The sequence below is a fragment of the Erythrolamprus reginae genome, chromosome 2 (assembly GCF_031021105.1).
Source record: "Erythrolamprus reginae isolate rEryReg1 chromosome 2, rEryReg1.hap1, whole genome shotgun sequence".
Lineage (NCBI taxonomy): Eukaryota > Metazoa > Chordata > Lepidosauria > Squamata > Dipsadidae > Erythrolamprus > Erythrolamprus reginae.
This window is the reverse complement of record NC_091951.1, coordinates 89,673,894-89,697,486: the sequence shown is the minus strand read 5'-3', so window position 1 is coordinate 89,697,486 and position 23,593 is coordinate 89,673,894. Positions and strand designations below refer to the sequence as shown.

The 23,593-nt window shown below is 36.2% G+C and overlaps 2 protein-coding genes across 3 annotated transcripts in view; one reads left to right on the top strand and one right to left on the bottom strand.

Moving 5' to 3' along the window:
• LOC139160577 (inter-alpha-trypsin inhibitor heavy chain H3-like) overlaps positions 1-4,818 on the top strand; it is a 30,383-nt gene extending 25,565 nt beyond the window's left edge. For both annotated transcript variants that reach the window (XM_070738625.1, XM_070738624.1), the window contains exons 20-22: positions 2,539-2,708; positions 4,405-4,516; positions 4,605-4,818. In XM_070738625.1, coding sequence (XP_070594726.1) covers positions 2,539-2,708; positions 4,405-4,516; positions 4,605-4,734 — 412 coding nt within the window. In that variant the 3' untranslated portion in view covers positions 4,735-4,818. The remainder of the gene's footprint in view (positions 1-2,538; positions 2,709-4,404; positions 4,517-4,604) is intronic.
• A 13,456-nt stretch (positions 4,819-18,274) lies between these two features.
• LOC139160595 (inter-alpha-trypsin inhibitor heavy chain H3-like) overlaps positions 18,275-23,593 on the bottom strand; it is a 37,373-nt gene continuing 32,054 nt past the window's right edge. Inside the window, exons 17-19 of the mRNA XM_070738664.1 lie at positions 19,966-20,138; positions 18,879-18,990; positions 18,275-18,790 (exon numbers count right to left, since the gene is read on the bottom strand). Of these exons, the coding sequence (XP_070594765.1) occupies positions 18,661-18,790; positions 18,879-18,990; positions 19,966-20,138 (415 nt within the window). The 3' untranslated portion in view covers positions 18,275-18,660. The remainder of the gene's footprint in view (positions 18,791-18,878; positions 18,991-19,965; positions 20,139-23,593) is intronic.

Here is a 23,593-nt window from a genome sequence, read left to right as displayed (position 1 = left end):
TCAAATCAAATCAAATCAAATCAAATCAAATCAAATCAAATCAAATCAAATCAAATCAAATCAAATCAAATCAAATCAAATCAAATCAAATCAAATCAAATCAAATCAAATCAAATCAAATCAAATCAAATCAAATCAAATCAAATCAAATCAAATCAAATCAAATCAAATCAAATCAAATCAAATCAATAAACAAACAAACAAACAAACTTAAAGCTGCTGTAATTTTGCAGATCTCTTAGTCCAGTGGTTCTCAACCTTTCTAATGCTGTGACCCCTTAATACAATTCCTCATGTTGTGGTGACCCCCAACCATAAGTCTAGCACAAGTCTAGCACCAATTCTCCCAACAGAGCTTTAAACTGATGGGCAGGAAGGTCAGAGGAATACTCCCACTGTAAACGCCTGATTGGTCAGATTGTAAAAATATGTTCCAGAATAATGGGCGCCAGAATAGTTACTAACACCATAGGAATTTTTTCTTTTCCCATGGTCTTAGGCGACCCCTGTGAAATGGTTGTTCGCCTTCCAAAGGGGCCTCTACCCCCAGGTTGAGAACCACTCTCATAGTCTATTCCAAAATTCCAAAAGCCTAAGGCAAGATAACAGACCAGATTTCTGACAGGTTATCCTTATTTCTTTGCAGAATGTGATGAGGAAAAAAAGAATGTCATAAAGAATGAATCTTCCCACACATTATTTCTATGTCTACCCTCCCTTTGGACTCTTGCTATTCATGTCTGTTGGTTTCAACTCTATTAACAATGCAGTCCCCCAATAGACTAACCCTGAAAGAAGGTGACCTTCACAAGGAAACAAGTTTACCCAGTCCTAATATAAATGAAATGGGGTAAATCTAAATAAATTCAGCTATAGGGAAAGACGACATGCTATAATTTCCTTTGAAAACAGGAGGCATACTTTATAAAAAATAATTATGTGAAGTATAAAACATTCTATATGGCCAATGAAATGTAACCAGTCAACATTAAAATATATACTGAAATATATTTATTCTACATATATCAGATGCTTCATATGGCCTATATTTAAGTAAATTATATACCCATGTTCTAATTATCTAAAAAAACTGACTGCCCATATAAATAATTGGTAAAGTGGGATAATATTTCAAGAAAGAATCTGCTTATGGCACTGGGACTGAGATAAAAACATCAGGAAAAGGATATGGAGTCTATGATTAGAATGCTTTTTCTGTTACCAAAGTCACACTTAGTAACTTTGGGATGTGTTGACTTCAATCTCCACAATTCTCCAGCCAGAATTTCTCATATCTTAAAGCTTCCAAGATTGAGAAACACCATTACAGGTAGTCCTCGACTTACAACTACAATTGACTACAAATTTCTATTGTTTAGCAAAACAGTTGTTAAGTGAATTTTGCTCGATTTTTCCTGACTTTTCTTACCCTAGTTCTGAAATGAATGACTGCAGTCATCCATTTAATTTATTTATTTATTTATTTGTCAAACAAGTATAGTATTATAGTATATATTAACATAACATAACATAGCATAAGTAGAACGTAGTAATAGAAAGGATAATAAGACAGTAGGACAGGGACATTAGGCACATAAGTGCACTTATGCACACCCCTTACAGACCTCTTAGAAAAGGGGAGAGGTCAATTGTAGATAATGTAAGGTTGAAGATTTTGGGGTTGGGGGAAGCAACAACAGAGTCAGGTAATGAGTTCCAGGCGGTGATCACTCTATTGCTGAAATCGTATTTTCTGCAGTCAAGTTTGGAGCGATTTACATTCAGTTTGTATCTATTACGTGCTCTTGTGTTGTTGTTGTTAAAGGTGAAGTAGTCACTGACAGGGAGTACATTATGATGTATGATTTTATGAACAACAGTTAAATCACTTCGGAGACAACGTATAACACTGATAAATGAATATGGCTTCCCCATTGACTTTGCTTGTCAGAAAGTAATCACATGATCCCAGAACATTGCAACCACTATAAATATGAATGTTCCCAAGCATCTGAATTTTGATCATGTGGCCACACGGATGCAGCAACAGTCATAAGTATAATAAACAGTCACAAGTCACCTTTTTCAGTGCCATTGTAATTTTGGTCACTAAAGGAATGATTATAAATTGACGACTACCCATACAGACACCACTTACTTTGGTTTATCTATGAAAATGTGCCATCCAAAAGTATAGCAGTTATATATTTAAAAGGTAGGTGATTTTCTAGGACTGATTTCAGTTGCAATTGAGTAATCTAAGTTGAGAAATCTAATTTTGACAAAGTGAGGAAACAAGGCATTGTACAGGATTTTTATGGGTGTTTTTATTTTTGAAACTGAACATGGTTGAGGGCCTGAACTATTAGGCTGCAGCAAAATTTAATGCCGGGCTTCATTTAAACAATACCCATGTGCTTGCAGATGCCTTCTCCAGAAATGGTTCTCCCCTTGTAACCAATTTTCCTGATTCGAATCTCTGCATTATGTATACTAATAATCACTTTTTTCCTGCTTGGTTTCTCTATCCCCCCTTAGTTTGGCCCTAATGATCAAACGAAAGGAGAGCTTAGAGGTTTCAATGGATAATGGAGCAAAGTTTATTGTTGTTCTACACCAAGTGTGGAAAGATCAACTACGCCAAGATTTCCTGGGATTTTACATGATGGATAGTCACAGATTATCTGAACAAACTCATGGTTTACTAGGTAATTCAAAGATGTTGCTTTGTTTTGTTTTGTTTTTTCACTGCTTTTTATTTCATAAGGCATATAGTCTCCTGAAATGGCATGAGGTTAAACTGCTGACTGACTTGACATGAGATTAAACAGTCAGAAACATTTGCTTTTTACATTTGTTTGTTGCGAACAATGCAGTGTTTATTTCTGGATAGTGCCTTCTGTTATTATTTATTGTGTATCAAAGTTGTTGAGGTCTTGGTAAGGTTTTTTTGGGGTGTGTGTCAGATCTGGGCTTCAGAAATTTTAACAACAGATTCTCTGCCTGTTTGCTGGGTGGACATGGCCATGGTTCGTGTGGCCTAGTCAACCTCTCCGCCGTGGTGAGGAGGCCATTTTCATCCTCCCCGAGCCTCCACGCGGACCCTGTACTTAACTGGCATCCAAAACAGGCCACATGGGGACTCCTGGGAGGGCAGGATGGGGTGGGCAGACCCAGCCAGGGGGTGGAATTTGTGGGTTGGCTGAACTGCACAGAATCTTAGTTAGAGGATTGGCCAAATCTGTGCAATCCCTTAGCTAGAGTATTGGCCAAACCCGTGCAAACTCACAGCAGCCCATCCCCGGAGGGGTATTCTTATGAGTTATTTCCAAGCACATTCCATTTGATTCCTATGTTCAGATTAGGGAACACCATCTGACATAGGCCGCAATAAATATATCCCTATGTTTATTTATTAAAGATCAGCAAACATCAAAAACAGTTACCTGGCAGAATGGGGCAAAAGACAAGCAGAAGTACAGAGAGAAAGAGATGAACATTGATAACAATAGAAAAGACTCATTGTATGTAGGAGTTCGGCAGCATAACATTTAGGAAATAAAATAAAAAGTAAAATGAATAAAATGATAATTTATTAACTGAAGATTAATATCTATATTAAAAAAAAACCTCTAGAACTTTCCAAATTAACTGGAAACTATTTTCTAGGTAATTAGCATAGAGAGTTCTATATTAATTAATGTTTTGATTAACTGAGATTTAATCCTTTAATTATAGAATAGAAATGAACGTTGGAATCACCAATTTTCCCCATCTCTTTTCTGGACCTTGAAAGAAACAATTTGATAGACGAGGATAATGTAGCCAACTATTTTGACTCGGGGCTTTTCTCCTTCCCATATTAAAGAAAAAACTGCTCCCTAATTAACAAGTTTCTTCTTTAATATGGGGACAAGAAAAAAAACCAACTATGCTATGAAGACCCATCAAGAGCCATTGTACAGCAGCTGTACACAATAGTAATTTTCTAGAGCCATTTTATCTTATCTGTATTACTTTATCTCTGTAAACACTAATACACAAGACTCAAGCAATTTCCAAAGCAGTATTTTGGACCAGCCAAATAGCCCTATTTTAAAATTGAATCTTAGTGCCCATTACCAATCTCAATGGAATTGTGACCCATATAAGGCAAGTTCTTTGAAAGCAGAGAGTAATGTACTGTATGCCACATTTCTGTATAAATAAAAATAGAATTAGACCTCAATATGTAATGTAGTTACATCCAACCTATAGTCAGAATTAGTACTGCCAAATGCAAGATGTATCTCTTATGATTTGCTCTTGAGTGACTGACAACTATTTAATCAAGTTCCTGTTTTGCTCTAAAATGACTGGCAACTGATTAATCATTAGTGTTGGTGCTGTCATGTTTATTTTAAGGGCAATTTTTCCACCCAATCGACTTTGATATACTTGAGGTCCATTCTGAATCGGATCCAGAAAAACCAGATGCCACCATGATTGTGAAAAATAACCAGCTGACAGTAACCAGGTAAAGAGAGACTGACATTTTAGCTGACACTGACACACTTGCATGAATTGGATGCTCTGAGCTTATTGCTTTCTGTGTTATATTGTAGGGGGCATCAGAAGGATTACGTAGCTGATATCCAGCAGGGCGCCAATATCCCCTGCTGGTTTGTTCCCAACAATGGAGACGGACTTATTGATGGGAATCACACAGACTACATTGTTCCCAGCCTATTTTGAAATAAATAAAAAAAATATTAAGTATGGTTATGATGATGATGAATGATGATGAAGAAGAAGAAATAAAAGTTCATGTTATGATAACTGCGTGTGATACCATCTGAAGAATTATTCTAAAACAAGGGATTTTGTTGTGAATCCAAATAATTGAAATTGATATATTCATGGTGCAATATGTGTGTCTTCTGCTTAGATATAATTTCAATAGACTGGAAAACTTTGAATTGATTTACTTTCTACTCATTTCTGAGTATTTGTTGGCAAGTTTACATAAATAGAATAGAATAGAATTCTTTATTGGTCAAGTGTGATTGGACACACAAGGAATTGGTCTTTGATGCATATGCTCTCAGTGTACATAAAAGAAAATATACATTTGTCAAGAATCATGAGGTACAACACTTAATGATTGTCATAGGGGTCAAATAAGCAATCAGGAAACAATCAATGTTTATAAAAATCTTAAGGATGCAAGCAACAAGTTACAATCATACAGTCATAAGTGGAAGGAGATGGGTGATAGGAATGATGAGAAAAAATTAGTTGTAATAGTAGTGCAGACTTAGTAAATAGTTTGACAGTGTTGAGGGAATTATTTGTTTAGCAGAGTGATGGCATTTGGGGAAAAACTGTTCTTGTGTCTAGTTGTCTTTGTGTGCGGTATTCATATTTAAATGTTCATATTTAAACATTATTTAAATTTTTAAATGTTCATATTTAAACATTAAATATGAAAAAAAACCTTATATGTTGCAATGTAAAAATCTCCCCAAAATGTCAGGCTAAGGCTGTGGCTAAATTTTAGTAATGTTTGTGTGTAGGCATGCATGTGTGCCAGTTGTGTCAGCTTCAACAGCAACTTGTTCTGATGATTTATCACTTATATCTTTTATGTACACTGACAGCTTACGCCCCAAAGACAAATTCTACTCTACAGATCCAGCTGCTTTAGATAGATATAAATAACATGGTTAAGAAGATGGAACCTTGCTAAATTTTCAAGGTCAATTCTGAAGCAATCAAGCAGATGGTGCCAATATTATCTTCTGACAGGCTCAGAGAGACAATAGCAGAACTATTAATTACAATTGTGGGAGAAATGTTCACAGTACAGTTTAGGTTGGTGCCATCCATTGCTTTTTCATTTGATTCATACCCTGAAGAACTATATTATGTTGTTCTTTATGGATGCAGTTGAGGGGAGAAATCCATGGCTTAGTGGTGGGATTCAGCTGGTTACCACCGGTTCACTAGAACTGGTAGGAAAACTGTTTGTTTAGTTTGGCGAATTGGCTGCAACCTCACCCCTTCTCTCCCCTCCCAGCCACTCCTGGTCAGACTAAGGCCATTTGTCATTATTGGTGCTCCTCTAACTGCCCACCCTGACCCCTCCAAGCAAGTGACATTCTCTCAGGCAAAACTCCAAAGCAAATCTAAAGTGCCCAAGGGGAAGAAGCGTGAGGAGATAGCATCTTGGCAACTGGACTCAGGGGAGCTCAGGGCTTGGCCACAAGTAGCCCCTTACTCCTGGGAAGATGGGGAAAAAATTCTCTACTTCGCTGGCTTCCATTCTCACAGCAGCAACAGCAGCAACTTGGAATGAAGCATGTGGAGATAATACCTTGCTAACTGGAGTGTTTCTCTCCAACCCCCTTTTCTCTTTTGTCTTCTGGATTGATGCAGGGGAACATCAACCCTAGGTTTCCTGTCCATGGCAGCTATGAATCTCAAATAAGGCTGATGATGAAAGTTTGTGTTGTAAACAGCCCAGGTACTAGAGTGGCCCCTGCCAAGTCCTTGTCCGCCAAAGAGCCTGTTTAAGGCTTCACTCACCACCAACATTATAAATCCGCACCTCTTTACCCAGAAATCCTCCCTTATATACAGACTGGGCATGGTCAATTGTTTCTTAGATTAGACTTTTTTCCATTGACATTTTCTAAAACTTTTCCCATAAAGCTATTCCTGTCTGCTTCTAAACCTTCTGACATGGGCATCTAATAGGGGCTCCTGATCCTCAATGTCCTTCTGCCCCTCTGAGTCAGACATTACCATTCTTGGGGTTTCTATAGTCTCTGGAGGTTCCTCGGGTTCCAGCTGTCCCTCACTCTCACTCTCCGATTCAGCTGGCAAGAATGCTGGTCTAGAGTACCAAGATGTGCCCGGTTCATCCTCCTTAGAATCTGTCACTACTGAACCCGTTCATGGACCACTCACAACAGAAATCAACTTATATTTTGCCTTCTCTAGAGGAAGAAGGTCAGATGCTTGGTTTGTCTCCCATCCTTCCAGCTGAGTTCCAGCAAGCTTCTGTTCACCTGTGGGGGGAAAGCATTTTCCTCTGACAATAAAAGCTGCCCTCTCTGGTAGAGCCTGTTTATCCTACACTAAGGAGATAATAAACCACATCTGGTAGCTTTCTATTTTAACTAGCCACTGAGTAGGATACAGATCTAGGCAGTTAAAATAGAGACTAAAGTCCATTAGCTCACACACACAAACGGCTGGGGGTTTTTTTTTCTCTGTTATTATTTGGGTGCTTTTTACCATATGCTTTAAATCAAGAGTCATTTCTCTCTCTTTCTCTCTACCCCTCTTGCTCTCTCTCTCTCTTTTTCTCACTTTCTCTCTCCCTCTCTTTCTATCTCTCTTCCCCTCTTGCTCTCTCTCTCTCTTTCTCTCTCATTTTCTTTCTCTCTTTCTATTGCTTTCTTTCTCTCTCACTCTTTCTTTCTTTCTATCTCTCTTTCTTTCTTTCTCTTCTCTCTCTTGCTATCTCTCTCCCCCCCTTTCTCTCTCTCTCTCTTTCTCACTTACTTTCTCTCTCCCACTCTCTCTGTTAGCGAGGGGGGCTGTGAGAGCCCTTTCTCCGAGCGCTTCGGGAATGCCTGCCCTGCCTCTACTGCAGTCCCCTTGCTGAAATGCTCCAGGACGAAAATGCTCCCAGAGAAGGGGCTGTGAGAGGGGCAGGGCGGGCATTCACGAAGCGCATGGAGAAAGCCCTCTCACAGCTCCCTGGCTGGGAGCGCTTTCGTCCTGAGAAGCCGCCGCCGTGGAAGAAGTCGCGCCCTGCACCGTGGGGAGGCAGGGGCGGCCGGGGCTCCCTTTCCTCCTACTTCCGGCACCTCCCCGCCCCCGCACACACACACCCACGGGCTGGCAGGGGGATGGGGAGCGCACACCCGTGGAAAAGGGTGCGCGGGGGGGGTATTTTGGGGCGTGCGCATGCACACGCACGCAACTTATGGGGAACGCTGCTGCTGGATGGCCAGAGGACAAACTAGAGTAGTGGTGAACCTATGGCACGGTTGCCACAGGTGGCACACAGAGCCATATCTGCTGGCACGCAAGCCATTGCCCTAGATCCAATGTGCATGTGTATGCCAGCCAGCTGATTTTTGGCTCACACAAAGGCCCTGGGAGGGTGTTTTTGGCTTCCAAAGAGCCTCTGGAGGGATGGGGGAGGGCATTTTTACCCTCCCCCGGCTCCAGAGGAGCCAGGGGAGGGTGAAACATGAACCTACTAGGCCCACCAGAAGTTAGGAAACAGGCCGTTTCCAAGGGGGGTTATCCAGGGGGTGGGGGAAGCTGTTTTTGTCCTCCCCAGGCACTGAATTATGGGTTTGGGCACTTAGGAATGTATGATTGCCCGAGGATTGCCCGAGGAAGAAAAGGTTCGCCATCACTGAACTAGAGACTCTACAGCTGTGATGGCGAACCTGTGGCACATGTGCCAGAGGTGGCACGCAGAGCCCTCTCTGCTGGCATGTGCACCATCGCCCCAGGTCAGATCTCTGTGGCATTTATTTCATGAGCTTCTATTTCCCTGCAAACGATGAAACAGAAGCTCAAAAAAGGAAAATAAACCAATCCAATAAACCTAAAAGATCCTGCCTCTTGCTCAATTGCCGATGTTGGATTGCTCCATCTCCTGCTGGCCAGATGGACTTTGGGTCTCTGTTGCATATGTGTGCATGTCTGTGCATGTCTGCGTATGTCCATGTGCATGTTCGGGCACATGCATGCCTTTCAGTTTGGGCAAGCACACATGCGCAGTTTCGCCATCACTGCTCTACAGGAAGCAAGCTTTTGAATTCTTCCGAACCCTCCATTAGGCAGATGTTATCTGCACTTCAAATTTATACATCTTCTTGAAAAAAGATCTGGAGAATTTAAAAGCTTGCTCACTTTTGTGAAATTTTAGTTAACCTAATAATAAAGCTATTGACCAACTGTAGATTTTGCATTTATCTTGATTAAGGTCAAGGTCCCGATGTGTTCTTTAACTCGATTCTGGGAAGGAGATCAAAGAAAGATTAAATAAATAAAATCCAAACCTGAATATATATATATATATGTATAAATATTGTGACAGACTAAAGTTTTTGTAAGGACAATACTAGGAAAAGTCAAACATTGGTTTTAGATATAGTACATCATGTTAGATACTCCACAAATGTTGCACAAATGAACAAAAAATGTTGCTTCAAAAATAATCCGCAAAACCTATTCGGAAAAAGTGGAATGATGACAAATGAATTATGTGTTAGCATTCTGCATAATGCTGCTGATCATGGAAAAAGGTGCAGATAGATGTGTATTTGTGTACCATATGTAAGTGAAAGCATATGATTATTTTATCATTATATATTTATTTTTCTGCTTTGTGCTTTTGAGTCAGTCCCATTTTCTTGGCAATATTTCAGGAGTGGTTTGCCAATGCCTGCTTCCCAGGGTTGAAATCTAATCAGGGTTGATCAAAGTGCAGAAGAAGAGTTGAACAACAATCAAAAGCACCATGAAAAAATGGAGGGTACTGCAAAGCACTTAAGTCAACAATGGCATTGAACCTTAGCAACAAGAAGCAGCAGGACCAACTTGCACAGTGAACATTAGATAACCAAGATGACAAGGACAAATGTGTGCATGTTCAAGTTTGAGGTATGCCTGGGAAGGAAGGAAGGAAGGAAGGAAAGAAGGAGGGAGCATGCTGCTATTGATCTAAGAAATCTAGTAAGAAGTAGACACACACAGAACTTCTGACCTAAATAAACTAGCCAGAAAATGTGTTGCTAAGATTTGCAGCTCCTATTGAAATAAAATCTTTATTTCACATGTTAAAAGCTAGTAAATAGTTATTAGATACCTCCCTAATTCATGCTTTTCAAGTTCTACATCCAGTTATGTTAGCTAAAAGGTGGGAAATTGAACCATACATATAGAAAACAATTCTAGACAGGAACTGGAATCACAAAATTACAAGATAGATTGGTGGACTTATACACAAATAAAATCCAGATATAATAAAGATAGACAAGCGCCTGGCATTGAAATCTCCACTAAAAGTCTAGATAAAATTTTGATAGGACATGAGAACAGACAGATCACCAAAATTTACCAACTGCTCCTCGAACAAGAAAGAATAAAAGACACAATCAAAAATCCTATGACAGCCTGGGCCAAAAACATCCAACAAGAAATACACTTAGCGGATTGGGAAAGAACATGGAACACAATATCAAAAATTACACTATCAGCAGCATACAAAGAAAATTTTTATAAACTTTTTTACAGATGGTACATGCCCCCTCGAGATTAGCGAAGGTTTACCCGACACTACAAGACACCTGCTGGAAATGTAGAAAACAAAAATGTTCCTTTTTTCACATGTGGTGGTCTTGCCCCATAATCCAAAAAAATATGGAAAATAATTCATAGATGGCTCATAGAAATCACCAAAGAGAAAACAGAATATACTCCAGAAGGTATGCTCCTAGGAATTTGGAAAAAACAATATTCTAAGCAAACTATCTTCCTTGTGACTGATATAAATACCGCAGCTAGAATATCGCTAGCGCAAATGTGGAAAAATGAAAAGATCCCATCAGAAAGCCTAATTATAGACAAAATATACAAATGTGTAGAGATGGATGAAATCACAAATTCAATTAAGGGAACTAAAATCAAAGAATCAAAACGATCATGGTACAAATGGCATGAATGGATTCAAAAGAAAAACTAAAAATATTACAATACAAAGTAACAGTATATATAGAAAGAATAGTAAATACCTTATGAATGTCAATAGAAATGAAGAGTAAACATTTTCCCTCTTTCCTTTTATTTTAAATATGTATTATACCAATGATATATATAATTGATCAAATATGTATTATACCAATGATATATATAATTGAATGTATACTATTAAATAAGTGATATAGAGAAATGGAAGATATATACAAAAGGTAATAGAGATGGAATAAGATCTGTAAAACTTAAACAAAACATGTGAGAAATATTTTTGAAAACAATAAAGAAATTTTTAAAAAAGAAAGAAAACAATTCAGAGAAAGGTACTATATATATGCAAATCAGTTAAGGAACATCCCTTTAAACCTGTAAGTAAAATACAGTACAATGAAAAATTCCTTGTTGCAGCAAAAATAAATAAATAAATGAAAAAGGATGGACAAATAAATGAAAAAGGATGGACAAATAAATGAAAAAGGATGGACAAATAAATGAAAAAGGATGGACAAATAAATGAAAAAGGATGGACAACACTTAAGGAATTGTGTCTTCTGACTCCCAAGTCTGGAATAAGTGGTTTGGATAGAGGACCAGCAAAATCCTCTGCAATGGTCTAGATTAGATCTCAGTTATGAAACAAGAATGAATGAATGACAAAATTATGTAATATACTTAACAGAAGAATAATACACTTGCAGTTGCTTAAGAATAAACATCCCTAGGTTATCTCTTATGTTTAATAACATTGTTCCAACTAGTTAAAAGGGGTGAGGCCCATTATTTGGCCATAGCCTTTACTATGATTAATAGATAGGACCTCTCCCCACTGTCCTTTTACACCTAAACTGTCCTAGCAGTATCTGTTTTCTACGTGGCCTATGACATTGCCTTCATGTTTTCCCCAGCCTATGAGTTGAGACAGGCATATGTTGGCTTGTTAAAAAAGTATATATTCCCTTTTACTTTGATGCTGTTGTTTAGCAGCCTGAAAGTGGATAATATCTATTCCAGTTGTCATCTATTACTTTGGAGGAAGATGCTGTATTCACAGCTAGTAATTGGGCAAATAAGCAAGACAGAGATTTTCTACAAAGATAGAAGCTTTCAAGTCAGTTTGTTTTCTGCTACCTGTAGGGAGAATGGCTAGCACTTCACTTTAGCTGGAGAAACACCAATTTAAAGAATTTCCCAAAAGACAGAACTATAATGAAAACTGTGGTTTTAAAAGATGTTATGATTCTCCCTTTCCTCCCTAGCTACAGTAATTTGGCCTTTGCAGCCTTCAAATTAAAATAATAGGTACTATTTCTAGGATTAGGATTCCTTTTTTCTAATAACACAAGGCCCATGGAGTCCCAATAAGTTGGAACAGTATTTTGCAGACCTCTGGATAGCTTTTCCAAAAATTCTGATTCCTGCATTTTGCACTTCTGTGTGATAAAAATGTCAACATAAAGTACACCTTAGCATCATTTCAACTATTGATTGGGAAAAGTGTTTTTCCCCTTGAATGTGTAAATTGCTATGCATCTACATATGTTTTTTCTTTCTTTCTTTCTTTATTCATTCATTTGTCCAATACACAAATACATAGGAAGAAAAATAGACATGTAGTAGTATATATAAGGATAAAGTGAACTTAGAGGAGAGGATATATGAAAGAAAGAAAATATATATGATAAGTGAGAGAAAGGAAAGACAATTGGACAGGAGACGAAAGGCACACCAGTGCACTTATGTATGCCCCTTATGTATATGAATCAAACAAGTAACAATAAAATTCAGATCTTAAACTTGATATAGAAAGGTTATTGTGTTATGTCATTATATTGCCTGGATCTCCTGGTTGGTGAACAGCATTTGATTGGTTTACAAAATAGTCTCTAAATAGAGATTATAACCTAGTAGAATAGCATGTATGTGTTGAAGTAAAAGTATGTTTGGGTATACTAAGATTTATTTATTTATTTATTTAGCCAAACAATTATAGGGTGGTAAATTGTACAAATAAAACATTAGATAAGTAATGATAAAAAGTAACAAAAGAAGACAATAGGTCAGGGATGGTGGGCACAGTGGTGCGCTTATGCACGCCCTTTACAGACCTCTTAGAAAGGGGGAGAGATCAATTGTAGATAGTCTAAGGTTAAAGGTTTTGGGGTTAGGAGTAGAAACCACAGAATCAGGTAGTGCATTCCAGGCGTTGATTACTCTGTTGCTGAAGTCGTATTTTTTGCAGTCAGGTTTGGAGCGGTTGACATTTAGTTTAAATCGATTTCGTGCTCGAGTGTTTTGCGGTTGAAGGTGAAGTAGTCATTAACATGTAGGACATTTTGGTATATGATTGTGTAAAACAACTGATCAGTGTTGTCTTTGCTGTTGGTATAGACTGCTGCATATGGCATAGGGATAACTAAGGCTGATAATTTAGTCTGCACCTTCTACATGGTACTAAAAAGTACTGTGCAAAAGCTTCAGTTGGCCAAAGCTGATGTTTATTGTAATATCTTAGGAACAGATAGAGGGAGTCAGTGAGCTAAGCAATCTGGGCTCCTATTCACTAGTTATGTTGGCAACAGGGTTTGATTGGTTAATCTCGTTCGCTTAGAGGTATTTAAGAGCTGTCACCTTAGTTTGGCACGCTTCTTTCCTCTGTGTTCGGTCTGGAGAGCTCCTTTTGATGAGCTCATCAGACCAGCTTAACATTTATGGTCCTGACTGATGATGCCTATGGCACATGAAAGCTTGGGAGAAGTTTCCCTATTTTACATTGCATTCATTGATTTATTGGTTGATCACAGAATCTTTTCTTACAACTTACAACAACGTTACAGGTACAAACACACAATATTTTAAATCATGCAAGTGTCATAATTTCTATGATAAAGCGCTTCAAAAAAATTATCTGTGAAAACATTTTAGAATCCTCTTACATTGTATGCATGATAAAATGTTCCTATCTCTTCAGTAGAATGATATAGAGACAGCCAGTGTTAGGTTTTTTTTAAATGCCTGATTAATTACTTCTTATATGAAAGAAATTTCCAAATTTTACACCTGCAGATTGAAAGGATGTATGTCATCAGCAGATACATCCTGAGAACTTTATGACTAGCTCTTCTGTTAGAATAGGTTGGTGAAGCGGCTCAGCATTTAAGGTGCTGGGTTTGTTGGCTGGAAGGCTGGCAGCTCAGGTTCGTTGCCTACGATGGAGTGAGCGCCCATTGTCATCCCAGTTCTTGCCAGCCTAGCAGTTCAAAAGCATGCAAACGTAAATAGGTACCATTTCAGTGGGAAGGTAAGAGTGATGTCATGCTGGCCAAATGACTACAACGCTGGCTCAATGGCTTTGCAACAGAGATAAACACTGCCCCTGTCAACAACAGGGTATGCCCATGTCACACCAACACTCCGCAGTCTGCATTGGTTGCCAATCAATTTCCGGTCACAATTCAAAGTGTTGGTTATGACCTATAAAGCTCTTCATGGCATCGGACCAGAATACCTCCGGGACCGCCTTCTGCCGCACGAATCCCAGCAACCGATTAGGTCCCACAGAGTTGGCCTTCTCCAGGTCCCGTCGACTAAACAATGTTGTTTGGCGGGTCCCAGGGGAAGAGCCTTCTCTGTGGCGGCCCCGACTCTCTGGAACCAGCTCCCCCTGGAGATTAGAACTGCCTCCACCCTCCTTGCCTTCCGTAAACTCCTTAAAACCCAACTTTGCTGCCAGGCATGGGGGAATTGAGATATCTCCTCCAGGCCTATACAATTTATGTATGGTATGTTTGTATGTATGTTTGATTAATAATGGGTTTTTTTTAAATGTTTTTTAAATTAATAGATTTGTTATGAATTGTTCTATTGCTGTTGTGAGCCGCCCCGAGTCTACGGAGAGGGGCGGCATACAAATCTAATAAGTAAGTAAGTAAGTAAGTAAGTAAGTAAGTAAGTAAGTAAGTAAGTAAGTAAACAAACAAACAAACAAACAAACTGTTCTGTCTGGGTTCCCCCAGACATCAACACCAACTAAAAAGAGTAGCCAGACACGCTGGTAAAAAGCAAAGTCATTTTATATCTTTGAAAACAAACACAGATAACAAAAACTGTTCTTACAAACTGGAATGCTATGAAGCTTCACAGAAGAGTCACGACGGCCAGACAATACAACAGGCTTCTTGCTGGCACACACACCACTGTAGATAATAAAACCCACGCCTCCCCCAAGTTTTCAGCCTTCGAGGCCACAAGCCAGAATCAGAGACGCCAAGGATCGAAGCAAGGTCACAGGACTCCCAAAAGATAACTCTCCACAATACAGGAAGGGCGGGCCTGCCTTTTCAACCTTTCTGAGGAGAACCACACCCAAACCCAGCTGCTGCCTATTAGGGATGGAAATACCTGGCTAATTGTCCCCTTCTTTGTGCTGCCCTTCTCTGCCTCATATCTATGATGGCTTGTGCATTCTCATCTAATGACTCCAGGCTACTCGCTGGGGAGAGCTCCCCCCCGGGGGTCTCAGGCTGTTCCCCCTCCTCCTCATCCTGACATTCCTCTTCCCCATCTGCCTGGTCCTCCCCCTCTGAGCATGGAGCCGGCAGAGTTCCAGCCGTTCCCTGAGGAGCCTCAGACTGAATCACAACACAAACAAACAAACAAACAACTAGTGGAGTAAAATTCTCAGGGACTTCTTTAGCTTGACCTTTTACTTCTGTTAGTATACCCGGGGACCTGATAGGGTATTTCCTCATACTTGTAGACATTTGATGGATATTTGTGGGCTCTAATGAATGAGGTTACTGCTTTATTGGTGTATGCCTTGGTTATCTCATGATTATATTATTGCAGGAATATAATCTGCAGGCCTGTGCTCCCTATCGCATAATCTTGATTCAGGACAGTGTCTTTGGGCTAGTCTTATGTCAGCAAAGATAGGCCTTGCTTGCCAACTGCCTCAGTTAGTGACCATACAAAGTTACAATGGCACTGAAAAAGGCACTTGCATTTATGATTGTGACAACATCCTGCAGACACATGGTCACCATTCACACACTTTGCAAGCAGCCTCTGACAAGCCATGTCAATAGAGCAGGCAACAGTAAAACTGCAAGTCATAGTCATGTGCTGTCTCATTTAATGTCTCACAATTATTTGCTTAACAATTGTCCCAGAAATGAGGTTTTAAGCCCCTCACAGTCACATGATATTTCACTTAATGACATATTTTTATTAATGACATATTAACAGGGCCGGGGTGGCACAGCAGGTAGAGTGCAGTACTGCAGGCCACTGAAGCTGATTGTAGATCTGTAGGTCAGCGGTTCAAATCTCATCACCGGCTCCAGGTTGACTCAGCCTTCCATCCTTCTGAGGTGGGTAAAATGAGGACCTGGATAGTGGGGGCAATATTCTGGCTCTGTTAAAAAGTGCTATTGCTAACATGTTGTAAGCCGCCCTGAGTCTAAGAAGAAAGGCGGCATAAAAATCAAATCAAATCAAATCAAATCAAATCAAATCAAATCAAATCAAATCAAATCAAATCAAATCAAATCAAATCAAATCAAATCAAATCAAATCAAATCAAATCAAATCAAATCAAATCAAATCAAATCAAATCAAATCAAATCAAATCAAATCAAATCAAACAATAAACAAACAAATAAATAAACAAACAAACAAATAAATAAAATATTTTCCAATCCCAGTTGTGTTCTGTAAGCAAGGATTAACTGTTAGTTCTTGTGTTGGGAACCCCCTCAAGATTTGTCTGCCATTATTTCTTCTTACAATCCTATTTGTTCTTTACACTTTTCTGAGAAGGCCTCCTTTCCACTTCCCTGGACTCAGATTCCTCCTTTACACTGCTCCCCACCCCCCCCAAAGCTTCTGGCCCACTAAAATTTAATTTAATTTAATTTAATTTAATTTAATTTAATTTAATTTAATTTAATTTAATTTAATTTAATTTAATTTAATTTAATTTAATTTAATTTAATTTAATTTAATTTAATTTAATTTAATTTAATTTAATTTAATTTAATTTAATTTAATTTAATTTAATTTAATTTAATTTAATTTAATTTAATTTAATTAATTTAATTTAATAATTTAATTTAATTTAATTTAATTTAATTTAATTTAATTTAATTTAATTTAATTTAATTTAATTTAATTTAATTTAATTTAATTTAATTTAATTTAATTTAATTTAATTTAATTTAATTTAATTTAATTTAATTTAATTTAATTTAATTTAATTTAATTTAATTTAATTTAATTTAATTTAATTTAATTTAATTTAATTTAATTTAATTTAATTTAATTTAATTTAATTTAATTTAATTTAATTTAATTTAATTTAATTTAATTTAATTTAATTTAATTTAATTTAATTTAATTTAATTTAATTTAATTTAATTTAATTTAATTTAATTTAATTTAATTTAATTAATTTAATTTAATTTAATTTAATTTAATTTAATTTAATTTAATTTAATTTAATTTAATTTAATTTAATTTAATTTAATTTAATTTAATTTAATTTAATTTAATTTTTAATTTAATTTAATTTAATTTAATTTAATTTAATTTAATTTAATTTAATTTAATTTAATTTAATTTAATTTAATTTAATTTAATTTAATTTAATTTAATTTAATTTAATTTAATTTAATTTAATTTAATTGAATTGAATTGAATTGAATTGAATTGAATTGAATTGAATTGAATTGAATTGAATTGAATTGAATTGAATTGAATTGAATTGAATTGAATTGAATTGAATTGAATTGATTTGATTTGATTTGATTTGATTTGATTTGATTTGATTTGATTTGATTTGATTTGATTTGATTTGATTTGATTTGATTTGATTTGATTTGATTTGATTTGATTTGATTTGATTTGATTTGATTTGATTTGATTTGATTTGATTTGATTTGATTTGATTTGATTTGATTTGATTTGATTTGATTTGATTTGATTTGATTTGATTTGATTTGATTTGATTTGATTTGATTTGATTTGATTTGATTTGATTTGATTTGATTTGATTTGATTTGATTTGATTTGATTTGATTTGATTTGATTTGATTTGATTTGATTTGATTTGATTTGATTTAATTTGATTTGATTTGATTTGATTTATGTGCCGCCGAATCCCATGGGACTCTTTAAAAGGGATTTAAAGAAGGTTTTATTTAACTAGGATATTACAATTAATAAAGCAGAGAGGGAGATAATTTAACAGTTTCCAAGTTCTCTTTTATTTTAGTATGTATGGATATATAAGGATTTATATATGATTGATGTATGGCAAGGCATGGTTTTAAATATGTTACATAAGTACAATTGTTATGTTTGATTTGTCTTTGCTGCTAATATTTGTTTAGGTTTGACTGTTAATTTGTGAACTAATTTTATTGGATTGAGTTTTGTAATTGTGTGTTTTTCAAATGAAAATGTGTAGAATAATATGTGTAGAATAAATACAAACACAATATATACCTACTTCAAAATCTTGAAGCACAAATTTTAATATCCGTTGAAAATTATGTAAAATTTTCCAGATGTTACATCAGCTTTTATAAGGTTTTTAACATAAGGTAAATTCCTCTTTCTAACAATCTTATATTTTGTTTCATTTAACTATAGAGAGGACATTATCAGAGCCAATATTAAAAAGAGTCTTGCCCTGTAGGAAGAGGCAATAGCTCATGGCTTTTGTAGATTAACTGGTGATCTGTGATTCCTTTTGATTAAGCATATGGTATAGGAGTATTTCACCATAGAGAAGAAAATATAATTCATTATGATTTTGCAGATTAGGCACAAAAGCCATGGAATGATAATATTTTATTGTTTCAAAAGGCCCTAACCATAATTAGATCTTTTTTGTTAAAATAGACTAGGGACTATATAGTCAGTGTATGTGCCATCAATCAGACCTTCCGCATTATTGTGAATAAACCAGCAAGGAACATCTGTGCCATGTTTTGAATCTTCAGTGTAGTCTTTTTGCCATCCCCTGCAGAAAAATCACAGAGAGTGAAAATTAAAAGGCAAACTTCCTGCTGGCAAAATACCATCTCCACAATCCTTGAATGATTACTTACCTGGTGACTGTCAGCTGGTGATTTTTAACAACCATAGTAGCATCTGGTTTCTCTGGAGTAGATCCAGGGTGGACTTCAAGTATGGTAAAATTAATTGGGTGAAAAAACTGACCTGAAGATGAAAGCATCAGTTAAATTGTTTTCTAGAATTCACCATTCTGTATCTATTAAACAAGTTTATGTGTTCTTCTCTTTAAGTGAAATATTTGATTCCCTTTAGTGTCTAATTTTTAAAATCTTGCATTATATATTTTTTAAAAAAACCATTTTCTTGCAGGAAGGATTCTTTATAATTAATTCCAAATTCTTATTTCAAATTAATCTGGACCCTTAATTGTCTTGCAGCTTTCTAAAAGTTTTAATCAACTTTTTGCTGTTTATTTCAAAAAACATTTTTAAGTTCCTAAGTTTATAGTTAAATACATTCTTGTTATTTCTTTTTTGTTTTATTTTTTTGGCAGCTTTTACTTTTTTTAAAAAACCTCCCTTATTTTGACCCTGTGTAATCCCTTAATTTTGAGTAGAGTCAGACAGACTGGATGGAGCTGACTCTTTACTCGCTGGATACCCTTCCTGATTCTATGCTTCTAACATTATTGCTGCCATTCATTTAAAATAAAAGGGATTGAAAACAATAGCACTACCTTTTGATACACACACTCCCGTCTCATATTTTTCTTACTACCTCCTCATATTTTAATCTTTTTGTAAAAAAAAAATGGACATAATATATCTCATTTTGCAATGCTGATATGATATCATCATTCAAAGGATGGTTGTAATATAAAGCAATAAGACAAATAGTCATCTTGTATCTGGAAGCTTTTCTATGGAATAAGATCAACTCTTCGGATACCTACATAAATTTATGAAAGAATTACCAAAAAGGAAAATAATTTTTATTACATCAAGAAATCCAAGATTTATTCTTGTATATTAATAATAAAACAGTTTCTTGCTACTTTTCATCTTTTCAAGGACAATATTTTATGGAAGGAAGTTTCAGTTATCAGAGGCTTTCAGATTTAAATAGAATGAACAAATATGTTTAACTTCTGCACATCAAAAATGTTGCACAAATGCCTACCTAATAAACCATGGGTACGTTCAGATAGTCTGTGGCTATCCAGTGCATAGAACCCTAGAAAATCTCCATGTTTTGGATTTCTCCGCCAAGTTTGATGTAAAATTATTACAAATGTTGCTCCTTCACCCATAGATACTTCCACGCTCTTCTTTCGGATAATTTTCAAGGTCAGACTAGTTTGCATGAGAAAACATGATCAAGGTCAATACTATAGTAGTATAAGCAGGAAATCCAAGCCATTTTTATCATTGAGACAGGCAGAACTACTGCTATCAATTTACCCAACCCATCACGAAGAAATTCCAAGCTTTGCAAATCTTCTAATATAACCCAGAATCAGTGTTTCTTTAGCAACTAAAACTGGCAAAATTCCACTTTGTTTGTCTGAGCTGGGTTGCTTTCTTGCAATTGTTTAATTATCCAAGCTAAGTTACATCACTAATGCTTCATTCTGAAACGTCCAACCAAGTAAAATAGTCTCCCTCAATGTGAACGGTTCAGACTGGCTGTGGAAAGTTACTATATTTTTTGGACTATAAGACACACTGGAATATAAGATGCACCAAGATTTCAAAGAAGTAAACAAGAGAAAAAATGTGTTTGCCCTCTCTGGTCACCAGGAGAACCCTGCAGGCCTCTCAAACCTCTGCGTGCCCTGTTTTTGCGAAAAATGAGCCTGTTTGTCACAAAAGCAGGATGCACAAAGGGTATGGCTGTAGAGTGCTCCTGGGGGCTAGAGAGGGCAAAATGTAATTGGGGAGTGGAGGTGGCGGTGAAAAACGGGCCCATTTTTTGCAGAAACAGGGGGCACAGAGGGCAAAAATGGGTCCATTTTCCACCTCCCAAACTCCCCTCCCATCATGGTTTTTCCCTTCCCAGGCCCCAGGAGCACTCTGTAGGCTTCCCAAACTCTCTGCATGCCCCGTTTTTGTGAAAAATGGGCCTGTTTTTGACAAAAATGAGATATATGGATCGGGGTTTCAGGAGGCCAAAACTGGCTGTATTCGGTATATATGAAGCACCAACATTTCCACCTCTTTTAGAGGGGGGAAGTGCATCTTATACTCTGAAAAGTAGAGCAAGTACGACTTAAGCTTTTTAGAAACATGGCAGAGTATGTGTTTGATCCTAAAGCATCAATCACAATCATTGAGGAAAGGACCGTACTAGTTCTGGCACACTAAATTCCAATCAGTTTGGGCTCAGACAGAAAGGACCAGAATGGATGCCCTTTTCATATCATTGTATTTGTCAAAGATTCAAAGAACAACTAGCACTACAGATAACATCAGTTAGAAGGGATAATTCTAAATGAAAAACATAACCCTGATTCTATACATGTTTTGGAGGAGAATTTATTGAATTCAATAGGTCTTATTTCTAAGGGGATACTAATACATTGCAAATGAAGAATGCTTTATGTTTTTAAATCTTTTATGAGTATTGTTGCTGTCCCTTTCTATTTCTTGCACTAGGGAAATGTAGCAAAATTATCTGATGTTTATGCTACTGTTTCTCTGTTCTCTCTCTCTCTCTCTCACACACACACAAAAGAGAGAGAGAGAGGAAGGAAGGGAGGGAGAGAGATAGGGGGGACAAGAAGAGAGAGAGATTGTCTCATGGAATAAGTATCCTGGTTAAGCATATTATCTCTGTTAAATCATAATTAAAGTTCAGATTACTTGCTATCTTTCAATATAACCCACTCTACATTCTTGTTATGAGGTTAAAACAGGAATCAGAGTATGATACTGCCCTTGCCTAAAAATAAACATGAATTAAATAATAAAATAAAATACTTTGATGGATCAGCATCCTTCTTTGAGTTTCTTGACTCAAGTCCAGTTTACTTTTAACCCTTGTATGCTGTTCGAAAAAAGTTCCTAGTGATATGTTCGGGTCACATACGACCCGGACAGAAAACACTTCATTTGAAGTGCTTATGTTTGGTCAATTTGAAAACTTTTTTCACTTGGAAAGTAGTCTGAACATTTCTGCACACAATGATATGAAAATTGAAATGAAAAAATTAATCCTTATTGGTTTATTTTGCACATAAATGTGCTGCCCCCCCCGTTTTTGTGATTTTTTTTCAATTTATGGATAGTTTTGCTTGCAAAATGCATTCTATTTTACTAAAGTTGGTGTGGGATTGGTAGCTTGAACATTACTGCACACAATGATATGAAAATTGAACTGAAAAAATTAATCCTTATTGGTTTATTTTGCACATAAATGTGCCTCCCCCCGTTTTTGTGAAATAGTCTTTACTTTATGGATAGTTTTGCTAGCAGAATGCATTCTATTTTGCTAAAGTTGGTGTGGGATTTGTAGCTTGAACATTTCTGAACATAATGATATGAAAATTGAACTGGAAAAATTGATGCATATTGGTTTATTTTGCATATAAATTTATTTCAATTTATATAAAAATTATGCTGTTAATTTCAAACTTACATACTTTTTTTTAGTAAAATGGATTTCTTTCATAAAATTAGTTATCTGGCTACAATGTGGTTGATTTTCAAAAGGATATTCCAAATATTTATAGACAAATATGTATAAACAGTGACAATAATGGCACACAGCAAGGCCGGGGGGGGTGGCCCTTTTGTGGCAAAAATAAACCAATAAGAACCATTTTTTTCAGTTCATTTATATTTTTCTCATGTTCAGAAATGTTCAATTTAGTATATAAAACCTTTTGGGGGAAAATTCCTTAGGGATTTGTAGCCTTAAAAAATATAAATTGACACGAAATTCAGAAAGGATGGGGGGAGGGGCTTTTTGATCAAAATAAAAATATAAGTCTCAATTTTTCCAGTTCAATTTTCATATCATTATGTTCATAAATGTTCAAACTAGTTTTCCAGTTGAAAAAGTTTTCAAAAAGATTAAATTCAAGTACCTAAAAAAAATATTTTTGGTCCTGTCATATACGAACAGAAACAGATTTGAAGTTATGATTTTTTTTTGCCCAGAAAACAATTAGCCACCACCCCAAAAATATTTTTTGATGACCAGCATTGTTAAATTGAGTAAATGAATGCCTAAGATTTTAAAGAATATTTCGGATTTGGAGCATAAAAAAATAAAAAGTGAAAATGATTGCAAGCAGCCGAGGGGGGGGGGGAGGCCTTATTTCTGATGTTAAAAAACCAGTAAGAATCATTTTTTTCAGTTCCTTTATATTTTTCTTATATTCAGAAATGTTCAAGCTACCAATCCCACACCAACTCCAGTAAAATAGAATGGATTTTGCAAGCAAAACTATCCATAAATTGAAAAAAAATCACAAAAACGGGGGGGGCGGCACATTTATGTGCAAAATAAACCAATAAGGATTAATTTTTTCATTTCAATTTTCATATCATTGTGTGCAGAAATGTTCAGACTACTTTCCAAGTGAAAAAAGTTTTCAAATTGACCAAACATAAGCACTTCAAATGAAGTGTTTTCGGTCCGGGTCGTATGTGACCCGAACATAACATTAGGAACTTTTTTTGCTCAGCAAAAACTAAGCCCCCCACCCCCCCAAAAAAATTCTCATAGAGAGAACCCCTGAAATGATGAAAAGTCATGAAATTTCAAGTTTCAGATATGCAGGGAAAATTTTTTACAGGGACTC